Source organism: Paracoccidioides lutzii (genome assembly GCF_000150705.2).
Source record: "Paracoccidioides lutzii Pb01 unplaced genomic scaffold supercont2.10, whole genome shotgun sequence".
Lineage (NCBI taxonomy): Eukaryota > Fungi > Ascomycota > Eurotiomycetes > Onygenales > Ajellomycetaceae > Paracoccidioides > Paracoccidioides lutzii.
Window position 1 is genome coordinate 427,183 of NW_015440956.1, and position 20,584 is coordinate 447,766.

The 20,584-nt window shown below is 48.9% G+C and overlaps 9 protein-coding genes across 9 annotated transcripts; 4 read left to right on the plus strand and 5 right to left on the minus strand.

The window, feature by feature from the left end:
* Window positions 1-578: 578 nt before the first annotated feature.
* Window positions 579-2,972, plus strand: PAAG_04150 (hypothetical protein; the record flags this gene model as incomplete). The annotated part of the gene is made up of 1 exon (XM_002793832.2): window positions 579-2,972. The coding sequence occupies one exon, from the start codon at window positions 579-581 to the stop codon at window positions 2,970-2,972; it is 2,394 nt and encodes a 797-aa protein (XP_002793878.1).
* Window positions 2,973-4,665: 1,693 nt separating this feature from the next.
* PAAG_11814 (hypothetical protein) lies at window positions 4,666-4,941 on the minus strand (the record flags this gene model as incomplete). Its single annotated transcript, XM_015847394.1, has 2 exons — window positions 4,666-4,760; window positions 4,812-4,941. The coding sequence occupies 2 exons, from the start codon at window positions 4,939-4,941 to the stop codon at window positions 4,666-4,668; spliced, it is 225 nt and encodes a 74-aa protein (XP_015702986.1).
* A 1,087-nt stretch (window positions 4,942-6,028) lies between these two features.
* On the minus strand, window positions 6,029-6,955 carry PAAG_04151 (hypothetical protein; the record flags this gene model as incomplete). Its single annotated transcript, XM_002793833.1, has 1 exon — window positions 6,029-6,955. One exon carries the CDS (start codon window positions 6,953-6,955, stop codon window positions 6,029-6,031), a length of 927 nt encoding a protein of 308 aa, XP_002793879.1.
* A 31-nt stretch (window positions 6,956-6,986) lies between these two features.
* On the plus strand, window positions 6,987-8,273 carry PAAG_04152 (hypothetical protein; the record flags this gene model as incomplete). Its single annotated transcript, XM_015845185.1, has 4 exons — window positions 6,987-7,173; window positions 7,367-7,471; window positions 7,749-7,936; window positions 8,046-8,273. The coding sequence occupies 4 exons, from the start codon at window positions 6,987-6,989 to the stop codon at window positions 8,271-8,273; spliced, it is 708 nt and encodes a 235-aa protein (XP_015699411.1).
* A 1,064-nt stretch (window positions 8,274-9,337) lies between these two features.
* On the minus strand, window positions 9,338-9,958 carry PAAG_04153 (hypothetical protein; the record flags this gene model as incomplete). The annotated part of the gene is made up of 2 exons (XM_002793835.1): window positions 9,338-9,673; window positions 9,728-9,958. The coding sequence occupies 2 exons, from the start codon at window positions 9,956-9,958 to the stop codon at window positions 9,338-9,340; spliced, it is 567 nt and encodes a 188-aa protein (XP_002793881.1).
* Window positions 9,959-10,428: 470 nt separating this feature from the next.
* PAAG_04154 (hypothetical protein) lies at window positions 10,429-11,778 on the minus strand (the record flags this gene model as incomplete). The annotated part of the gene is made up of 1 exon (XM_002793836.2): window positions 10,429-11,778. The coding sequence occupies one exon, from the start codon at window positions 11,776-11,778 to the stop codon at window positions 10,429-10,431; it is 1,350 nt and encodes a 449-aa protein (XP_002793882.1).
* Window positions 11,779-12,588: 810 nt separating this feature from the next.
* On the plus strand, window positions 12,589-12,924 carry PAAG_04155 (hypothetical protein; the record flags this gene model as incomplete). The annotated part of the gene is made up of 1 exon (XM_002793837.2): window positions 12,589-12,924. One exon carries the CDS (start codon window positions 12,589-12,591, stop codon window positions 12,922-12,924), a length of 336 nt encoding a protein of 111 aa, XP_002793883.2.
* Window positions 12,925-13,857: 933 nt separating this feature from the next.
* PAAG_11815 (hypothetical protein) lies at window positions 13,858-18,695 on the plus strand (the record flags this gene model as incomplete). The annotated part of the gene is made up of 5 exons (XM_015847395.1): window positions 13,858-14,118; window positions 14,201-15,305; window positions 15,737-16,301; window positions 16,361-18,626; window positions 18,687-18,695. The coding sequence occupies 5 exons, from the start codon at window positions 13,858-13,860 to the stop codon at window positions 18,693-18,695; spliced, it is 4,206 nt and encodes a 1,401-aa protein (XP_015702987.1).
* Window positions 18,696-20,033: 1,338 nt separating this feature from the next.
* Window positions 20,034-20,420, minus strand: PAAG_04158 (hypothetical protein; the record flags this gene model as incomplete). Its single annotated transcript, XM_002793840.1, has 1 exon — window positions 20,034-20,420. The coding sequence occupies one exon, from the start codon at window positions 20,418-20,420 to the stop codon at window positions 20,034-20,036; it is 387 nt and encodes a 128-aa protein (XP_002793886.1).
* Window positions 20,421-20,584: the final 164 nt, after the last annotated feature.

The window sequence follows — 20,584 nt, forward strand, 5'->3', positions numbered from 1 at the left end:
CTCACGTGACAACCACACTTCCCGTCAGCGTCTTGTAAAAGGTTCAACGCCTATTTGAAACTAGATGGTGCAAAGTCCCGTATTTGCTGGGCAGCTGTATGGGGTCATGTGATTTCCGAATTGCTGGTCGGTCCTACATTTTGCTGAAACAGGGGCATCAAATCTCAAATGAGCAGAATCTTAGGCTCACCCGAGCCTGTTACGTTTCCACGCGAGATGGCAATTTGCAAAATAGCACAGAAGAGAGCGAAATAGCTGGAATTGAAAATTATCAGTTTGGTGATGATTAAGCAGGTATTTAGGGTAATGTGAGGTCTTCTGATTGGTCCATAAGTTAGCAGGATTTGGCAGAAGTCTAAAGGAGTTTAGTTGCTCGCGCTAATCCGAAAATATCGAGAAGAGAGGCTGACATAAGAAAATTGTGTCCATGCGAGTTGGACTTGAAAGTTCCAAGAGCATACAAACAAGACAAACAAACAAGGTAGTTTATTGACCCACCGAAGTCGCCCGACCTATTTCTCTCTTTGGAGCATCATAACTACTTGTCAGGAAATCTTTAAGCATCAACCCATATAGGAATGGCAGACCTTTCGGAGGACGATCATGCCGTGATTTTAAGGTATCCTTTGAATGACTCACTTGACCGATTAGAAAAGCTTCTTCCAGACGCAGAGCATCACTACAATGATGGCACGACGGAAAGCCGCGAAGCCTGCCACGATGCAACATCGAAACTCCTCACCACCTTGATGGGTGAAAAGTCGGCTTTCCACCTACGTTCACCAGCAGGCAATAAAAATGTGGCATCCGAGCTATCAAGATTATTCACCTGCCTTCAAGATGGCGACTTCAGCTATGAACACTATCGGACACTAGTACGACTTGTCATCCAAAAGGCGACCGATGTTGACATCTGGAAAGCCGTCCTCGACCTCATCGCCACCGTCTCGCGAGCGACCCCTCCGGCGAGCATACCTCCCACCTCCTTAGGCACGCCGATCAAATCCACATCGTCGTCACAGAAAGGTTCCGAGCAGACGCGTGAGTTGGTGAATCCGAGGATCTTCGAGGAGATACGTGGCTGCACATTTCGAGGCGTCGAGGGCTTCTTTGCGAAGTACTTTGAGGGAGAAGACTGGAGCGACAAAGCAGATGCCATCTGTCGACGCGTACTGGGCCCAGACAGCGACGGTAATTGGGCCCAGTTTCCTGATCCTCCTACACAGGACGATGTCCTTGCCTGGTGGTTTCGTCTTCAAGAAGACCTTCTCTCGGAATCACGCGGCACCTACTACTCCACGGCGAGCAAAGCGGATCTTACCGGTTCGAAGGCGGAACGGCAAGTCGACCTTCTTTTGAGAGCTAGGGGTGGGAGCCCCTCGCAAAACAAACATGACTGGAGGGACATCCTGGTAGTTGGCGAGCTCAAAAAATCCAAGGAGGAGATCAGGACCAAAGGCACCCTGCTGCAGATGAGCCGCTACGTGCGCGAGGTCTTTGCCGCCCAGCCCACCCGGCGGTTCGTCCACGCGTTCGCCGTCTGCGGGACCAAGATGGAGGCGTGGGTGTTTGACCGCTCGGGCCTCTACAGCTCGGGCATCATCGATGTCTACGCGGACTCGAGACGGTTCTTTCAGGTGCTTGTGGGCTACACCATGATGAGCGACGAGGAGCTGGGACTGGACACCTTTATTGCTAGGGATGAAGGCGGCAACAAATCAATAACCGTCAAAGGGCCTGGGACCTCGGAGGAAAAGGTGCTGCGGCTGGGTGAAATGCTTTCCTTTCAACGTGCCATCGTGTGTCGCGGGACAACATGTTTTCTCGCAAACGATGGACAAGTGGAGGGCGTAGCCAAATTCTCGTGGGTGTCGGACAAGCGGCGGCCGGAGGCGGAACTCCTCGAGCTAGCGGGTCAAAAAAATGTCCAAGGGGTCGCCAGGATCATTGGCCATAGTGTCATCACTAGTATCGCCGACGTACGCTGCGGCCTGACCTTCGACGACAAGCGACACGACTTCAAAAGCGCACCCCCCAGTGCGGCCTCCTCATTTCATCAATCTCAACCGCTCACCGAGCTCCGTAGCTTAGGTCGAAAGTCGTCTTCCAGGAAACGCAGATCTCCGGATAAAGGGATACAGGCATCCAAACGATCGCGCTCCATCAATCAACCGTCGAGGGACACCCAGCAGGAGAATGAACTAGCTTTCTCCGTTCAGTCGGCGCACAAGCCAAGCCTCTTCGACAGGAATGGCGAGGAACCCTACGACAACCGCGTCCTCCGCTGTCTGGTGATCTCGCCCGCTGGGCGGCCGATCTACAAGTACGAGTCACCCTTAGAACTGCTCACGGCGCTTCGCGATGCAATAAAGGCGCATCGGTCTCTTTACCTGAATGGGAGCATCCTACATCGGGATATTTCGGAGAACAACATAATAATCACCGATCCGGAAAAGGCGGATGGTCACTCCGGCATGCTAATCGATCTGGATCTTGCCAAAGAAGTCGGTAGCGGGCGAAGCGGCGCACGGCACCAGACCGGCACGATGGAGTTCATGGCGATCGAGGTGCTACTTAATATCGACCATACCTATCGGCATGATCTTGAGTCGTTTTTCTACGTGCTTATCTGGCAATGCGCCCGTCACGGCTGGGAAAAATTAAATGCGCTACAGAGACAGGGACTGGACCGGCCCAAAGACAGCATATTAAGAGAATGGTATACCGGAACTTATAAGAAAATCGCAATTTATAAACGAGGCAACATGGAAGCTGGCGGGTTTGAGTACCTTTTGCAGGAGTTTCCGCCGGACTCCGAGTGCGTTAAAAATCTTTGTAGGACCATACGAGGTGTACTGTTTCCTTACGGGAAGGAAGGACTTATTGTTGGGACGCCGCAAGTCCCACAGAGGTTATATGATCCTATTATTAAGGCGTATGACGATACAATAGCTCTGATTGAAACCGAATAGGATTAATGATTGCTCTGTTCTGGCGAATAAGTATTATATATTAGCCTGCCCAATACATACGGTTTAATGTGCCCAGTTATTTCTCTAATTAGGTCCACTCCACTTCTTAGACAGCTTACTCAGTCAGCTACATGCTCTACTTTAAGGGTGAAGTATGGATCCCAGCAAATATTCTATGTCTCCTGGAGGCTTCACTTGCTCATTCATATCATTCTACAAACAAGGCCGAAATCAAATATGAAGACAAAAGAAAGCATTATCCCGGGGAGATGCCTCCCACAGTAGACCCGAAAAACAAATACGAGCAATCTACCAGGAGCCAGCGTTATATATTCATGATTTCTGTTGCACCCGCAACAGTGCAGGTCGCGATCGAATTCTTGGCTGCCGCAATCTATTTGACTTCCCGCTCTATGCGTATAATCCTTCCGTTCGACCATAGTTGTTGAACTCGTCGACAAATTTGTCATTCGACTTCGCGGCAAATTCCATGTGTTTGCTAGGACTGCTTTGCCAACGACTCGACAGAAGCTATTACCTTGTTGGGCTCAGCTCCGTCTGTATCCAGGGGTTCTTTATGTAGCTGTCTAGCCAGGAGAACTCGGTGCGTCTAAATGATGTCACCTTAGCACTTGCAGATAACGCTTTCGATCCCTTCAAGAGTGTGCTGCTTTCAAGGAAGCTTGTCCAGACAGAAGAAAAAAATATTAGTTGAATCTTTATTCAATAAGCTATTCCCATGCTATATTTAGACTTTGTGAGGCTTTTTCTCCGCCGACAGAACTAGAGGGAGGCAGACTTGGACACGAAGGTCTTTACTACTATTATTGTCGGGTATTGTCATTCCCGTCACCAAAGCTGTGATATCATTCACGCCAGATTCCACAGCCACTCCGCACAACTGGATCCCGAAGAAGCGGCTAGATTCGATTTTCTGGATACCGTCCCGTCTCTTGAAAGAGGGAGTAAGATCGGGGGCCCACCGGTAAACAAAAATTGGATAAGGATGACTTGTAGAGAACAAGAAGTAGCACTTGAGATGAGAAGAAGCTCCACAAGTGGAAGTGAAGAGTATTAGCAATGGAAGACAGCACATTGCAAAATTGCCACAGACAGAGGGAATGAGAGAATAGATTGCATTCACTATCTATCAAGGCGAGGGTCATAGCACAGAAGGAAGAAGATGTCTGATGAAAATAACGCTGAAGTATAGTTTTCTAATCTTATTACAAGGATCTACACATCTAAAGGATGATGGTGTAATCAGGGAAGTTAACTTTTCAATCAGGTTCGTTCCTTGTCCCCAGAAACACTAGTCCGGCCCGGCCAAAAGCTCAATGCCCTTGTTAGCGGTTGGTGTCGATGCAACCAATCATATCTGGTGGACTACCAGCCCTGCTTCCTATGCGCTAGTCTCACGTCCCGTGCGCACGGACATTTGGTGGAGTTGACTCTCTCAGCCGATTTGTTGGGTGACTTGTCGCAATGGTATTCGAGGCCCAGCCGAGCCAGTTCATCTTCGACTTCGACTTCATGATATTCGAGTAATGCCATTTACCACGCTGTATGTAGGTGTCTCCACCAGGGTGCCACTAGGTACTGCCTTCGGCTTGGAGTACGCGTCGAAGAAGGGCAATGCGAAAAGGAAGAAGAGGTCAACATATGAAGAATCCTTCGAGGCTGCAGGTTGAGTCTACATAGCCCAGCTCAGCACAACGCTCAGCCTAACAGCTTGCACCGCAACAGGAACCCCATTCACAGATCTTCGCTCGAGGTTTATAGTATGAGCTATGGGATATCAGGATGTATCTGGCCAGGGGTTGGGAAGAAACTGCACACTCGGGCGTCTTCTGCAGCTTCGACCCTGGTCGAAAGAACCTTCCGCATCTTGACGCCATTGTCTTTCTCGCTCACGTTCAGCTCTTTCTCGCTCGAGTTCAGCCAACAATTCTTGTATTTTCGGATCCATTTTAAAGGCATAATCTTTTTCTAATCTTCGTACAATGCTGTATGGGCTTAATTACACACAAAGTAACGGAACGGATTATCTTGCTTCCGGGCATATTTTGAAACGAACAACCCACCAGACGCTGGACAGAGATTCGAGATACAGGGTAGAAAGGGTTCTAGTCGGTTGTATCGTATACACTACTGTCTAATCACACATATAATATACAGCATGTCCATGCAATGCTACCCAAAGCGTCCCTTCACCACTCCAGGCTTGCGTAGCATGGCCGAATCCACATCCATTTGCCATCGTGCTGCGTGTTTCGTTCACTAGCCGCAGAATGACCTGATGTGCTGAAATTAGGTTCGAAGCTTTGAACCTCTAATAATCATATGAGTTCTTGATACCTCGACCATGTCGCGCGCCGTGCTGATCCGTATAAAAATTCACTTGGGCCAAGGCCTGCTTAATTCTCTTCGATGAGCTACCAAGGGTGGTGAACAGAATGCTGACTAATCTGCCACGCTTTAAAATAAGAAACAATTACCTTACGTTTGTGATATGCAGCTTAAAAATCCAAGCGTCGTGCTGCGAAGAACGTGCGCTCAAAAAACAGCCCGACCCAGTCGCTCGCTGATGTGCTGCATGATCCATGTCACCCCTAGTTGCTGAGCTGAGAAACACCTCGGTTGGGAGCGAATAGTCTTGTGTGCAAAAGAGGCGACCGAAGGGAGTCATTTTCTAAATCATCGATTGCAATCACTCAGGAACGGCAGCAACTTGCCAGCTGTGATCCGGGCCGTCCCGTTCACTAACGCCCCTTAACTGGTATACTTTGGTTGCCCAACGCCAAGTATTTCCTCTGCGCTTAAGCCCTTTATCGATTGGGAGACAAACAGCGCCGGATCTTTTAAGCAATAAGAACGCTAACACAGAATTGAAACGATAGCATCCGATCGAATCATGGTCTTCACCCTCCTCAAATTTTGGCCTCTGCCAGCGGCGGAAGTACCCAATCAATGGGTGAGAACCTGTGGATGTCTGGGTTGACACTTTGTTCGTGACGAATAAGTAGTACTATTTATTTGCAAGTTTGTGGCGGTTATCAAAATAAAATTCGTCTCGCGGCTGCTATTCCCGAGATATCCCATTTACGGGGCGCAGTGAGATCCATCCATTTCTGCCAATCGCCCGTCTGGCAAGCGGGCCTCATGATCTGCGCATACTCCCAGTAATCAGGGTACCAGCCGGCATACTCCCAGTCGAGGATGCCGGTAATGCGATAATGGTCATCAACCATGATGTTGCGTGGGGCAATGTCAGCGTGTGTAAAAACCGTACGGGATGATCGAGGGAGCATGTCTGGTAGCTCATTTTTATATCGCAGACCACCAAAATGAAGGTAGCGGTGGTATATTCGGGCTCTGACGTCTTCGTCTGTGTATAAAGGGGTTCCACAGCGGTCCAAGTCTTCGATTAGAGGGTCGAGAGTTGGCGAGCCGTCGGCAAGACACTGGAAAAACTGTTTTAAGGCAGGTGGTTGTGGGATTTCTCGGAGTTTGGCGATTTGATCCCATGTCTCATGGCATATAGACTTTTTTGTTTCGCTGTTCAACTTATCCCATAGGCTTTCTAGTGTAGTGCCTGGAATAGTTGTCATCCCGATCTCGCCGCTGCGATCACTTATGAGGCTGTAAATAACTTCAGGAAGAGGGACGGAGGTGCGCTTTGCTACCAGCTTCATAGCTTCAACCTCAAAGCGCCTTACAGCCGTTCCGCCCTTGGAAACATAAGAATAATCTCGCTCAAGAACCAACCGACCGCCTTGCTTGCTTAGAACAGTAATCACATCCCCCTCTAATGGTGGTCCTTTCTTCGCATCAGGCGTAATTCTCAAGAGCGTTTTATCCAGCTTGAGATAAGTCTCGCCCACATGGAGATTTTCATATGCAAATGGAACGCCATCCTCACGGTTGTGTGTGCTTTCTGATTTGGAAACTATTAGGGCCGGGATTGAGGCGTTGGACGCCATGGTTTCGGGTACTCGGGTTTGGCTTCCGCAGATGTGGAAAGAGAATTATCCTTCATCGCATGCTTTAAAACATTTGACGCCCATCAACGAATATGTTGCGAGCGACTTGAACAACCGGAGCGGAACCAGGCTCGAGACGTTCGGAATATTTGTTTTTCCGTCCCAGCCAACCACCAGCCTGGCCTGCTCAGCCTCCCCAGGACGACATGCCGGCTACGGTGTGATTGCCTAAAATTAGTTCCGAGATCAGGATATCATTGACTGAATATCCCTAACCGCCGACATCCATGTCTAGCTGGGTTCGGAGTGCGACGAAATTCATGCATGCGATGCAGCCAGAAATGGTGGAAATCCATTCCATCAAGAAAGTGCGCTTGATTGACTCATGACTCACTGTAATGAAACGTGCAGGGGCTCTGGCACCTACTGCTACTCAATGCTCCCCCCTCACAGATGGCAAGAGCACAGATCGGCGGCTTTCAACTCATTGGCTGCGGACGGTATATTCTGAAATGAGTTGGGGGCGCCTATACTCCGTAACCGCCGTGTTATTATCAATCCTGCCACGATGATGAGCGGAGGAATCCAGATAAAAAAGGACGGAGAATGGCCTCCGATTTACTATCCCTTCGCAGGTGCAATAGTTCCAACGTTCGTCTTAAAGATTACACAGATATATATCCAAGCCTTTAAAATATTTCCTCAAAGTTTGTGGCCCTTTAACGCATCCATATCATGAATATTCGTGTCTTAGTGCTAATGCTTTACTAGATGAGTAACTATCCACCCCCAGGCACTCCTTTCAAGTCCGTCGGCTTTTCTGAATATTGCGTGTTCAACGGCCGTGAGTTCAGGCGCAAAAGGGGGACGCAACAATGGATCGAATCCGAGGAACTCGAAGGCAACTTGCCTACACTAGACCGTGCACTACGCCTCTCGCTTATCCAGCAGAATCAAGCCGACGACGAACCCCAGCATTGGGTCACTCTTTGTCGCCCGCGAAAACGAACCCGGCCCAGTTTACCAAGTCAAAGGAGATGCTGAATGCATGAGTTATCAACCTTCACCCGGTCCAACCAACATCCTCCAGTCGGCGTCTTTCTCAAATGCATACAACCTTGCCGTCGTCACGGACGCCCAGGCGCTCATTGTAAAACAGGTGGCCGAGAACGAACCCCCTCCGAGAGCAGTAAATCGACAGGCTGTTGTGGAAAATTGTCAAGGCTGGACCATCCGAGTGATTGCTAAACTTGTGGCCAGAGGTATTGTGGACAGTGCTAAGCTCGAGATGGCTAGGTCCATGGTCCAACCAATCTGATGGGAGATCCCTATTTCTATTGTGGTGATTCTGGGGTTTGTCTTCATCCATGGGGTTGGGGGTTGATTGTTGTATTGCAAGTATCCGTGAGCCTTTTTTTCAGGTCAGACTGGACTTATAGTTGTGGAGCAAATGTATTAAGTTCTTTTTGGACACCATGCAATCATCCCATTAGTGTCTGGAGGGTGAATCAATGGTCGATATTGTCAGATATAGAGTACAAGAAATGTGTGCCTCACTGTGGTCTTTTGGTATCTGATGACCTGGTCGAGGCACTCCGGGTTTAAAGGCCTCCAATCGAACTCGGCGGCGATCCATATATTCAGTTCCGCCCGGCATATTAACTTGGCCAACATTTAGCCAGCTACCTCTTTTCCAGATCCCGGGAATATGAAATAGAAATACTCACTGTGCCTGTGCCATCCTGAAACAAAATCTGGCTATCATCTCACGAATCGTAGGTCCAACCTTCTCCAAGGAGAACAGAGCGTAGAGTCTCGCTCAAACTTAGCCTTTGTGGCAGTTATAAGACGCCTAACCACCATATAAAAATTCTCTAATTCCTGCCGTATGTGCGTCTACAATGTTTGAAGAAATTCGTATGTACTTGTAATTTAGTGATTCAAAGTAAGCGATGACTTGTTAGCCAAATTGGTCAAAGTGGGTGCTTCAAGCGGGCGCATTCAGAGAGAGAGGTCTGGGCGTTTTCTCGAAATACGGTTTGGGGAGATTGTATCCGAATTGGGATTTCCAAGTTCTGGAAATGTGTGTGCCGGCCAGGATAGATATAATGAAGAAGAAAAGTAAAGTGAAACAATATGAAGAAACCAAACATGGAAAACAAAAAAGGAACGAAGAGAATGAAGAGAATGAGGATGCTGTAAACTAATGGAGATTCGGTGTATTGATAGCGTGAATTGCTCTTGTTTTGTCTTTTTAATCCACCATGCCTTTGACTGACTTTTGCTGGGCTCTGTTGGAAATCCAACACCAGTCTCTCCCGAACGCGGTCAAAACTACGATCGTACGAATCTAGCGCTGCAGACAAAATAAAGCATTGCTACCTAATAACTCTTTATATAGCCAGCGAAATCTCGACGACATGATCCACAGGTCTCTGGGTCAGGAGAAAGGCACCCTGGGCAGAACCTGTGCCCGCACAGGAGGGTTTTCCACTCTGAAGGGATGGTATAGCATATTGGACATTGACATCGATGCTCCAGTTCGCTGACCTCAGCCTCTAGCTTGCAGATCTTGTCGTTTTTCCTGATCAGCTCTGCACGGTGCTTGATTTCTAGCTCGGTGTTCCTCTTCTTCAGGCGCTGCACTTCTTCTTGTAGGTCCCCGATCTTCGCGGACTCTGCTTCAAATATGGTGTGAATTTCTTGATTTGCTGTCGCCTATCCTAATATCAGCAAAGGACAAGTCCGGCTCGGCTGGGAGAAAGTTCTTACCAGAGCTACTTTCAAGTTGGGTATTTTGCGTTTCTTCGGCGGCTGTGATGTTGTGGATGCGGAGGAATTGAGGAGCGCTGGGCCATCAAACAGAGCCTCATACTCCGGGAGGCTATAGTCCACAAGGCGTCTCTTTCTCCGTAGCTCTCGCGGCGGGGACCGAGGTGTCTCTGCATCTGTATCGTCGTCGATGACGATGGCGCTGCGGGGTTCAGCTTCGGTAGAAGCCATGGCTGAACAGGACCCCTCGGTGGATGGAGAGTGGAAAAGGAATTGAAAGAAATATGGAGTCAGAGAGGGGGGGGAAGGCCATATATATACCCAACGGCCGAAGGAGAGGTCACGGGATTTTACCTCTTCGTTGACGTACAGCTTGCGTATCAGGATGGCGGAAAGGGGCGTTGATACGGGATGTCGCTCCGGCTGCTATCCAGGACCGTTAGGAGTGAGAAGAATGATGGATCTAGAGGGGAGGGACAAGAGGGTAGGTATCATTCGGCTGTGGCTGCGTACAGTAGAAGAGGGGATCGCATGGCAGTGCGATGGACAGGAGGGCTCGGCTTCTCCGGTTTTATTCAAGGCCACCCTACCCTCACCTGCCCACCAAGGGCCGTTAACGAACGGCCAGGAGAGGGCCACCTTTAGGCTACCTTAATCATGATATCACTTTTATATACATAGACATGGAGTAGCATTACGTCTCACCACTCCAGGGCTGCAGATGCTACTGTGGCACCGGCGGATTCGACTGTACGCATTCCCTTTTCTTGTCTCCGAAGTGTAGACACCCGCTGGCGCAGCGCCGATTCCGTCCTTTCTGGAAAACACCTCTCTATCTCCGGCCAGGGTCGGCGCTCCTCCATCATGCTCAAAAGCCGTGCGTCATCCTCCGGGAGCCATCGCCACAGCTTGTCTCTGTGGCCCTTTCTCCCCTCGCCGCGCTCACGCTGAGATTTTCTGATCTTGTGAGGAGCCGAGCGACCGGCTGACCGCACACTCTCGTCTCCCACCCATATTGCCGGCGTTGAGTTGGGCATGCAACTCAACAAAGCACCTTCAAACAGCCATGAAAGGAACTGCAGACGCTCGTCGAGCGGCAGCGACAGGAAATGGGAGCAAAGGGCTTTGGAGGAGCCTTCCATAGATGATACAGAGGCAACGTGAAACCGCTTTGCGGCCGGTTCTTCTGGTTGCTGTGACCCTCGCTTGCGTCTCCTAGACTGTTCGTCGCCGAGGAAGTCGTCGCTCGTGCTGTAAAGGCAAGGCGCATCGACGTCAGTGCCGCAACGGGCGGGGTGGATCTGCTGATGATCCAGAGCGTGAGTGTCATCATCTCTCTGAGAATTTCTCTTCCAGCTGTCAGGCCTCTCTCCGGATCCTTGGTGATGGTTGGGGGTGTCACAGGACATAGATGGGGGAGGTTCAGGATAGGGATAAGTGGCCTTTGCGTTCGCAAGATCATCACCTTGCTGGACAGGCTGGTGAAGGTCACTAATGTCCCAAGGCACGTCGTCGGCAAGGATCGCTGGGTCAATGGGGATGTTGTTCTGGAGATCCGGGAGCATGAAGAAGTCTTCTAAGCTACCATCTGAGCTGGTTATGCTTGGCGACGACGAACCAGCCCCTCTCCCAAGGGGAGACAGTTCGGTCGGCGTATCAGAGAAATTATCTTGGACATCACGGGCAGGGGTGGGATGCGAATTCCAGGTGTGATGTGCCAGATCACAGAGAGATGATACGCCATGCCGGGGATTCTCCGAACTGGGTGGTGGTCTAGACATCTCTCTTGGTTGGGAGGGTGAGCTCGACGGCGCACACGGCTGAGTATTACCACTGATAGGCACGCAAACTTCGGCCGGCGGCTTCGAAGGAAGGCCATGATTGGGGGGGAGCAGGGTGTTGGGGAAGACATCACAACGCGGGGCTGGGCTTGGGGGAGGGGCTTTTCTGGATTCTTGGGTGCGAGAATTGGGGCATTTGCGCAGTGAGAATGACTTGGGGTGCCGCGGCGTCCACGGCTTGAAGTTGTTCACATGAAACGCGAGGGCCATCTGGGAGTGGGAGATTGGGGATCTGAGAGGGGAGATTCTGAGTCAGAGGTGAATCGGGGGAGTAGGGAGGAGAGTGGGCATTGGGCCTGCTGGGAAGAGCGTGCGCGGGCGAGAGAAACAGATCACGAAATGCCAGTGATTCCGTAGGAGGCTCGGCCACCCTTTATAGGTTCTCTCAGCGCAGAGGCTTCAACTGCCTCGCCATCTCCCACATAGGAGAGGAAGCAACGGGGCGAATTCCACTGATCCCTGAATCTTCCCTGAGACTGCTGGCGCGTCCGTCCTCGTCAGAAAGCCACCTGGAGGTCGATAACCGGCGCCCTGCACCAATCGCATATGGTTATCGCCACTTCCAACCCTGACATGTCGAGCATGCAATGCTGACGAACCCCCCCGGGGCCGACCTGCAGGCGCACACTGATACCAATAAAGAAGTGCGGCAATTTTGCTATTGGCTGGGGAAAGGAAATGAGGCAGTCTGCCTTGGTGGGTCAAACGGCGATGCAACCCTCCATCACTCAGAGCTCAGCAAGCCGCCCGGCTCCAGGAGGCTCGCCCGCTGGTCTTCCCCGTGCGCCTCGATCGATCGTCGCCTGTTTTTCCGCACAGATCTCCACGGATGAAAGGCACCCCAAGACAACAGAGTACGGGAGAACAGATCGACCGGATAAAACCACAAGAAAAATGAGAAAATGAGAGGGCGGGAGCGGAAACTCTCGACCTCCCAACCAAAAATAAAAAGTAATAAAATAAAATAAAAATAACATAAACCATTGACAATCTGCGGTTCACAGTCACTGATCATGCAGCATGGCGATTGCAATTGCAACATGGCTGCAAATGCCCCAGCAGCCTAGACTCCAGATCAAGCGAAGTAACACCGGGAGGGGCGGCGTGGATGGCTCAGAAACCAATGAAGCAGCAGCCCGCGAGGTGGTCAGAAGACAGACATCCGTTCGGCGACTCCGCGGGCGCAGGAAGAAAAAGGGGCGAGGGCCGGGTAAGACGGCACCGGTTCCCTGCAGGAAGGAGGGGGCAGTGCATCCGAGCGAGCGAGCGAGCGAGAGAGAAAGAGAAAGAGGGAGAGAAAGAAAGAGGAGGAGAGAGTGTGTGGTCGTTGCGAGGGCGCAGGATGGGTTTTTATAGATCGAGCGGCCGGCCGTTGAAGCGGCGTGAGAGGGCGCAAAAGCGGCGAGCGGGCGCGCCATCCCCGAAGCGGCAACGGTGCTGCCGCAACGGGCCTCGCGCGCGCGGCGGACCAATGGCGAGGGCGCTCGGCGGGCTGGGCGCCCCGCTAACCGGCACAAAAGATACTATTTTTATAAACGACCTTTTAGAATTTAATTATAAGGTTTTGAAAGTTAAATATTAATATTATTAAAATCAATATTTTAAACAGAAATTCGAATTTTAAACTATTAAAATTAAAATATAAATTGCCAGAAACTTATCATTTATATTGAGTATTATATCAATTTTTATCGACTGAATAATAATTTTATTCAATTTTATATCATTCAAAAGTACTGCAATTAAACTAGAATATTAGTATCTTTGCGGTGAGTATGACTGATATTCAAAGAGTTTTTGAAACGCTTGAGTCTTAGAGATATAACTAGTATATATGTAATTTTAACGAGGGGTGTTTTATGTCTGAATGCTTAAACCACAATGAAGGTTTTTCCAACCGAATTTTAAAAACCAAATTCAACCTTTATAGAACCGCATTCAAGTACACCCATCAATAGGACAAAAGCTGAATGTGATGATAATAACGAGAGCCCCATTTTTGATAACTATGTCCAGCGCTTTTAAAACCTGTTGTCAGCACAATATAGATCGGTGTCACGTGGATCAACTCTGACTTCCAAGGTTCCACGGTTCCCTTAACAATCCCCTTTCCTTTCCAGCTGACCGACAAGCCTCGAGTTCTGCTGTTTAAGTATCTGTTACGTTCGCAGCAGCGCTGCTAAGTTCTACAGTCAGCCTGAGATTGATGGTCTTCTCATATATTCTATGCCCGCGGGTGGAAACTTCATAAACGTTATCAGATTTAAAAGTGCTTAAACTGCTCTAAGCATGATGATCCCGAAATTTATATCCCGAGCGGTTGTTCGGCCTGCATCCACTTTTTCACGGCCTACCAAAGCTGCAGGGGATATATCATCCGTCTTCCCTAGCTTGAGGCCTGATTTCAAGCCTCAGCCCCTCCCATCTCGGTTTCAGGAGCTCAAAATAAACCTCTTCCACAACAGGGGGGGTGTTCTGGAGGATAGCTGGGCTAGATTATTAGCTAGCCTCAAGGATGAAGTGGAAGGGATCCGTGAAATAGGTGGTAACGTATGTTTTTTGACGAGTTGCTACTAATTTTTGAAAATAGAGAAGAACAATCCAGAGGATTGACGCCATGGACACGTTACAGGTTATACCATGCATCGATTACTCCGATGTGGTATCGGGGAATGTTGACCCTGGTAAGATAGAGGAGATTCGTCATCGTGGATCTGCAGTTATAAGGGGTGTCATTCCGAGGTCGACCGTTCTCGACCTAAAACAGCAGGCCAGAGATTATATCTCTGCTAACAGAGACAGGGTGAAAGCGTTTCCCCCTACCTCACCTGCTATCTATGAACTTTACTGGTCACCTCCACAAGTCACAGCTAGGGCCCATCCGAATATGATGCAAACCCAACGCTTCCTGCAAGGGATTTGGCACTCTTCGGACCCCCACACGCAGCTCTCCACAACATACCCCCTCACGTACGCTGATCGACTTCGCATCCGGGACCCAGGCGATGCCAAGTTTGCCCTAGGCCCTCACGCCGATGGAGGATCCCTCGAAAGATGGGAGGATCCAGAATACTCGAGAGTTTATCAGAAAATCCTCGACGGCTCTTGGGAGGAATATGACCCCTGGGATGCGAAGCATCGCATTCACGCTAAGATGGATCTTTACAATGGAGCTGGTGCCTGCTCCATGCTTCGATTCTTCCAGGGATGGCTATCGATGTCGGACACGGGGCCCGGAGAGGGCACCTTGCACATATGCCCTATGCTAAAACACAGTACTGCATATTCAATCCTCCGTCCATTCTTCAATGTCAATACCTCGGAGCCGCTGCTGGACTCTTCATTCCCAGGCTCGGTTCCGGGAGCTTGCCAGGAATACTCGGACCTCACTCATCCACATCTGGAACTTGACACTACCATGGTATCCGTACCTCGTGTGGAACCGGGGGATTACGTTGCATGGCATTGCGACTCGCTCCATTCGGTGGACAAGGAACATCGAGGGAAAGGTGATTCAAGCGTGCTTTATATCCCCGCAACGCCGCTATGTGAAATGAATGCAAGATATCTTGAGAAGCAGCGCCAGGCTTTTTTGTCATTGTCTCCCCCTTGGGATTTCCCGGATGCTGGAGGACCTGGTGAGTTTGGCTTTACTGGAACTGTGGACTGGTCATTCGTTAGCAAGGACGGTCTGCAGGCAATGGGCATGGGGTCTGTTCCTTGGCAGGTCCATGAAGGTATGTCTCAGGGTGAGAAGGAAGTTATTGAGACTTGCAACAGAATTGTTTTTAAAAATGAGTTGTAATGTGAGTTTTGTAATATTTTGTAGGCAAATTCCCTTTTGTTCATTTCTTGTAATTTGGAATAGTTAGCATTCATAGCAAATTTCTTGTTCAATTAAATAAAAATAAAATCATTACCTACCTGTAGTTATTTGTCCGTAACCAATTCGTATTACTATCCACAATAGGAATATCATTATCAAAAACTGCATCATGAAATTCCTTAATATCGCCCCAGAAGGATGTATTTTAGCCTAACGGGCTGACTACGTTTATCCTTTATGCGCATCTCAACCAAACCCAACAGCCAACCTCCAATAATTTCTTCAGCCAAGCTCACACCATATCTTCCCCTCCACCCTCCCCCAAATGACAGCCGTAATCAGATGAAATAATGCGGCTTCACGCGGCCTTCATCCTGCTGGCCTCCCTCACACCCTCTTCCCTAGCAATTTTCGCAGACGAAGCCTACCACAATGATTACCACCATGCCCTACTGGGAACCCCCCAACAACGGTCGACCTTCTTCCACCAGCCCAGCACCTCCTCTGCTGCTTCGTTGCTATACACTCTTACCGAAAAACACGTCCTGGGCGCCGTGAATCCGAAAGATGGCGCGATTGTCTGGCGGCAGAACCTGGCTAGCTCCGTGACATCGGAAGATGCTCAAACGACACAATCTTTCCTAAGGGCGGTTGATGGTGAAGATTCGGTGGTCAGCGCAATTGGTGGGAAGGTCGCTTCGTGGGGCGCATTGGATGGGAAGTTGGCTTGGGAGCATGAGTTCCATGACGGCCCTGTTGTCGATTTGGAGATCTTTGGTCATGATGAGTCGACGGACCAGAAGCAGGTCGCGAAGGATGCTTTGGTGCTCTTTGGTCGGAAGAATGGCATTGTTAGACGACTAGATGGCGCGTCGGGGAATGTTAAATGGGAATACGTAGATGATACGTAGGTTAATTTTTATCCATTGGTTCTTGAAATTTAGAACTAACTATTGCTGTTCCCAGTGATGACGTTCTTTTCCAAGTGTCAACGTCTCAGACGGCGGTTTACTCTATTTCCTTACACTCTGCAATGCGAAAGGGATACAAAATTAAAGTCACCTCGCTGGATTTGAAGACTGGGGCTTACGCCAATCACTATACACTGAGTTCTGACAGCGAAGTTTCATCTCCAGAGTCCATCATTTTCGTCGGTGCCAACTCGATATCACCCTTGATTGTTTGGGTCGACAGTGCATGGAAAACGATCAAGATAAATGTAATTGGGACCAAGCATATCCACTCCATCATTGTTGAGAACAACAGCGACGAAGATGTCGAAAGGATCGAAGTTCACGCACCTCAATCTCTCAATGCCGAACCACATTTCCTGCTGCATTATGCCACGAAATCCAAGTCTTGGGCGGAAGTATATCACATAGATATTAAATCGGCGTCGATAAACAAAGCGTACGACCTTCCTCTCGTCGGCGAGAGCTCTGTTTTCGCCACGAGCACCAGGGATGCCAACGTTTACTTTACTCGCATTACGAAAACTGAGACCAGCGTTGTCTCGTCTGCCTCCCGTGAATTCCTTGCGAGATGTATCATGAGCAAGAAAATCACTGAAAGTGCGTGCCACGCAGTTTCGGAAGTTGTTTCCCGCGGCTCTACCTATGCAGTTCGCTTTGCTCAAGTTTTAGAGTCGGGTGACTGGATGCTCGTTCGAAACGGAGAGATTGGATGGAGCAGGCCGGAAATATTGACCGAAGCTGTAGCCGCTTCTTGGGCTGATGTAAATGGGGGCGAGAAACTTGCTCATGAGTTGGAAGTTGAAGGTCACGAATCGGTGATAGGAGCATATATTCACCGTCTAAAACGCCATGCGAAGGACCTGGTTAGTTTGCCAGAATGGCTCCAAGGATTGCCTGTTCGTATCCTGTCAAGTTTCGTGGCTAGCGAAGCTACTGACTTGAGCAACTTTGGACTGGGGAAACTGGTGATAATCGCAACGCGGAAAGGCTACGTTCTTGCTATAGACTATGCGACAAAGGGGAAAGTTGCGTGGAAACGCAAGGTCGTTGAAGCGCTTAATGGCGACTGGAAGGTGAAAGCCATCAGCACTGCTCACTCTGTTGCGACAGTATATGTCGAAGACGGTAGCTTCGTTAAAGTTAACGTATCTACTGGGGAGATCGTTGAACAGGGAAAACTCTCTGAGTCCCTTGAATCAGTAGCCTTGATCTCTAGTGGGGGCACCCCGGTTCCAGTCAGCGTGGGGGAAGATGGCATTCCTGATTTATCTGCTGTTTCCGTGGACATCAACACATTCGTTGTGACGCTGAACAATGGCCGAGTTCTTGGTTGGAATTCCGCCAACACCAAAGAGCCCCTTTGGGAATTCATACCACCCAGTGGTCAGAAACTCATTCATGCGATCTCACGTCCTGCTCATGATCGAGTTGCATCGATTGGGAAAGTACTCGGAGATAGATCTGTTCTTTATAAATACCTGAACCCTAACATTGCCCTCCTAATTACCGTCGGGGATTCTACAGCCAATTTCTATCTCCTTGATGCCATATCTGGGCAAATATTGCACTCAATTACCCAATCGGGGGTCGATACCAGCCAGCCCATTGCATCAGCCTTATCCGAAAACTGGTTTGCCTACTCCCTCTGGGCCGACGTAACAAACACCTCAGAGTCAAAGGGCTACCAGCTGGTAATCTCCGAATTTTACGAATCCCCGATCCCCAACGACCGTGGCCCATTAGGTGACACTGCAAACTACTCCAGCATCCACACCGACACAGGAATTCCACGACCACACGTAATCTCTCAAGCCTATATAATATCCGAACCCATCTCGACCATCGCCGTCTCCCAAACCCGCCAAGGCATCACTACCAAGCTGCTCCTCTGCTCCCTGCCCGAATCAAATGCAATCATCGGCATCCCGCGCCAGCTCCTTGATCCCTGCCGTCCAGTTGGTCGTGCGCCAACCTCGAACGAAGCAGAGGAGGGGCTAGTGCAGTACTCTCCCTATCTAGAATTTGATGGCAGATGGTTCCTCACCCACTCTCGCGAGGTCATTGGGATTCGCAACATTGAATCGAGCCAAACGTTATTGGAAAGTACCAGTCTTGTCTTTGCGTATGGGTTAGATGTATTTGGTACGCGAGTGCATCCCAGTCAAGCATTTGACATCCTAGGCAAAGGATTTTCGAAGGTGCAGTTATTATTGACTGTTGTTGCTCTGGGGATTGGAGTTGCGATGTTGGCTCCGATGGTACGTCTTCGTTGTTCTTTTTCTTTTTGTTTACCCACTGTTTACCCCCTTGAATTACAGCTCCCTTAAAGTTCCGTTGCTATGCTTCCCAGTTAACTCTTTCCACTCTCTTTCCACAGGCCCGACGGAAACAAGTAGACATGAAATGGAAGTCCTGAAATGCTACCCATAATTCACACAGCATCATACGTTGAGATGTGAAGTCAATCAACAAGCTATACTCCCTCCACCAATCCGAAACTCCTCATCTTGAAAGAACATGGCTGTGTTATAATTTACATTTGGAGAAGAGAAAGAACAGCATTTCACGATAAATATATCTCTTTTATTGCCTGCTTGTTTTTATCTACAGATATACAACTTCTGAAAAGGTTACACAATATGTAGGAACTGTTTTTCTAATAGACAATTAAAGAAACATGATGTTTAGCTCAAAATTTGTGCCTGTACGGGAGTATAATGAGACCAAACAATGACATGAGTGTTTGCATTCTTACTCAATGACGACAGGGAGAATAGTAAAATCTCTTGATCATATAGCATCATATCCACTACAAAAATAAAATAAAGTATTTGAAGAAACAAAACTTTCATGAATGACAAGATACAGATAATTCCCGGCTCTGCTTATAATTGAATGATGTAAAATCCCGTCCAAAAGTAGGGAGTTCTGAGAAGAATCCTTGTAGAGAAAATGATGAGAAACATGAAAAGCAGTGCGAATCCTCCGGTAGGAAAACAGCAAAGACTATAGGCATAGATAACCTCACCGCCCGCGCAAATATCAAACGGATAAAAATTAAAAATTAAAAAAATAAAAAATAAAAATCCAAAAGGCGGGAATGAAAAAGTGAGAATAATGAACCTGTAGGCAGCTTTTGTATAGCCAATACGATGTTCCGCACTCAGTTGGTAGAAAGTTAATTCCAACTTCTTTTCCATCCCTCCCTTGCCCTTGTCCAAAGTTAAGATGGAATCCTATAACTGAGGGAAAGGGGAAAAAAAAAGAAAAAGAAAAGAAAAAGAAAAGAAAAAAGGAAAAAAGAGAAAAAGAGAAAAGGAAAATAAAGTAAAAAGAGAGGAGGGGGGGGGGGAAATCCTGAGAACTGAGAAATCAAGGTACATGTGGCAGCAGGGTGGTAATAAACGTTCTTTTTGGTTGTTTTCGTAGCTTAGCCCCAACGTTGTCGGTCCTCCAGGATCAGATTAAATCGTCTCTATAGGGTGGAATCATGTCCAGCGTCGTTAAACAGGAGGAAAATGATACATAGGTCGAGTGCTATTGCCTTGCCATTCCTTGGGTGAGATGTTCTTAAACTGTAGCCAAACAGAGACGAAACCGAGCGAAGAAGACACCAATCGAAGAAGAAAAGGAAAACCAAAGGAACAGGACATATATCTTTCCCTTCACCTCCATCTGTTCACCGCAGATTGCTCAGCAGCTGCCTTAGAGAACGAGGTCCACGGCTGCGGCGCGTCCGCAGCATCATTGTCAATTTTTGTCCCCTTGAATGCACAACTACTGCCGAGCCGGGGAAAGCCCGCAATCCCATGAAATGTAACAGCTTCGTTGCTTGTGAAATCAATGTATCCATCTTGCGACGACGTTCCTTCTTCAGTATGTATCTCTCCTTCACTCGTTGACCGGCCACGCCAGCTGAAATAAACCCGACGATCCTTCACGGTCGCAGATTTGGCCGCATCATCCTCACCACGAGCCGGCGCAGCACGACCACTCTTACTCATTACGGCACGGAATTTGTCTAGCGTAGGTTTGTCCGCAGCGAAGAGCATCGTGCCTTCAATAATTCCCAAATTGAACCCGCCAATCAATCCCAGCGGGCTTTTCTGACGTCCGTGTAATCGTCAGCTCCATCTCCTCAGCCTCGTCCGGCCAATTCTCCTCCACCTCGCTACACTGTAACGAATAAATACCAATGATTTTATCCAGAGTCAAG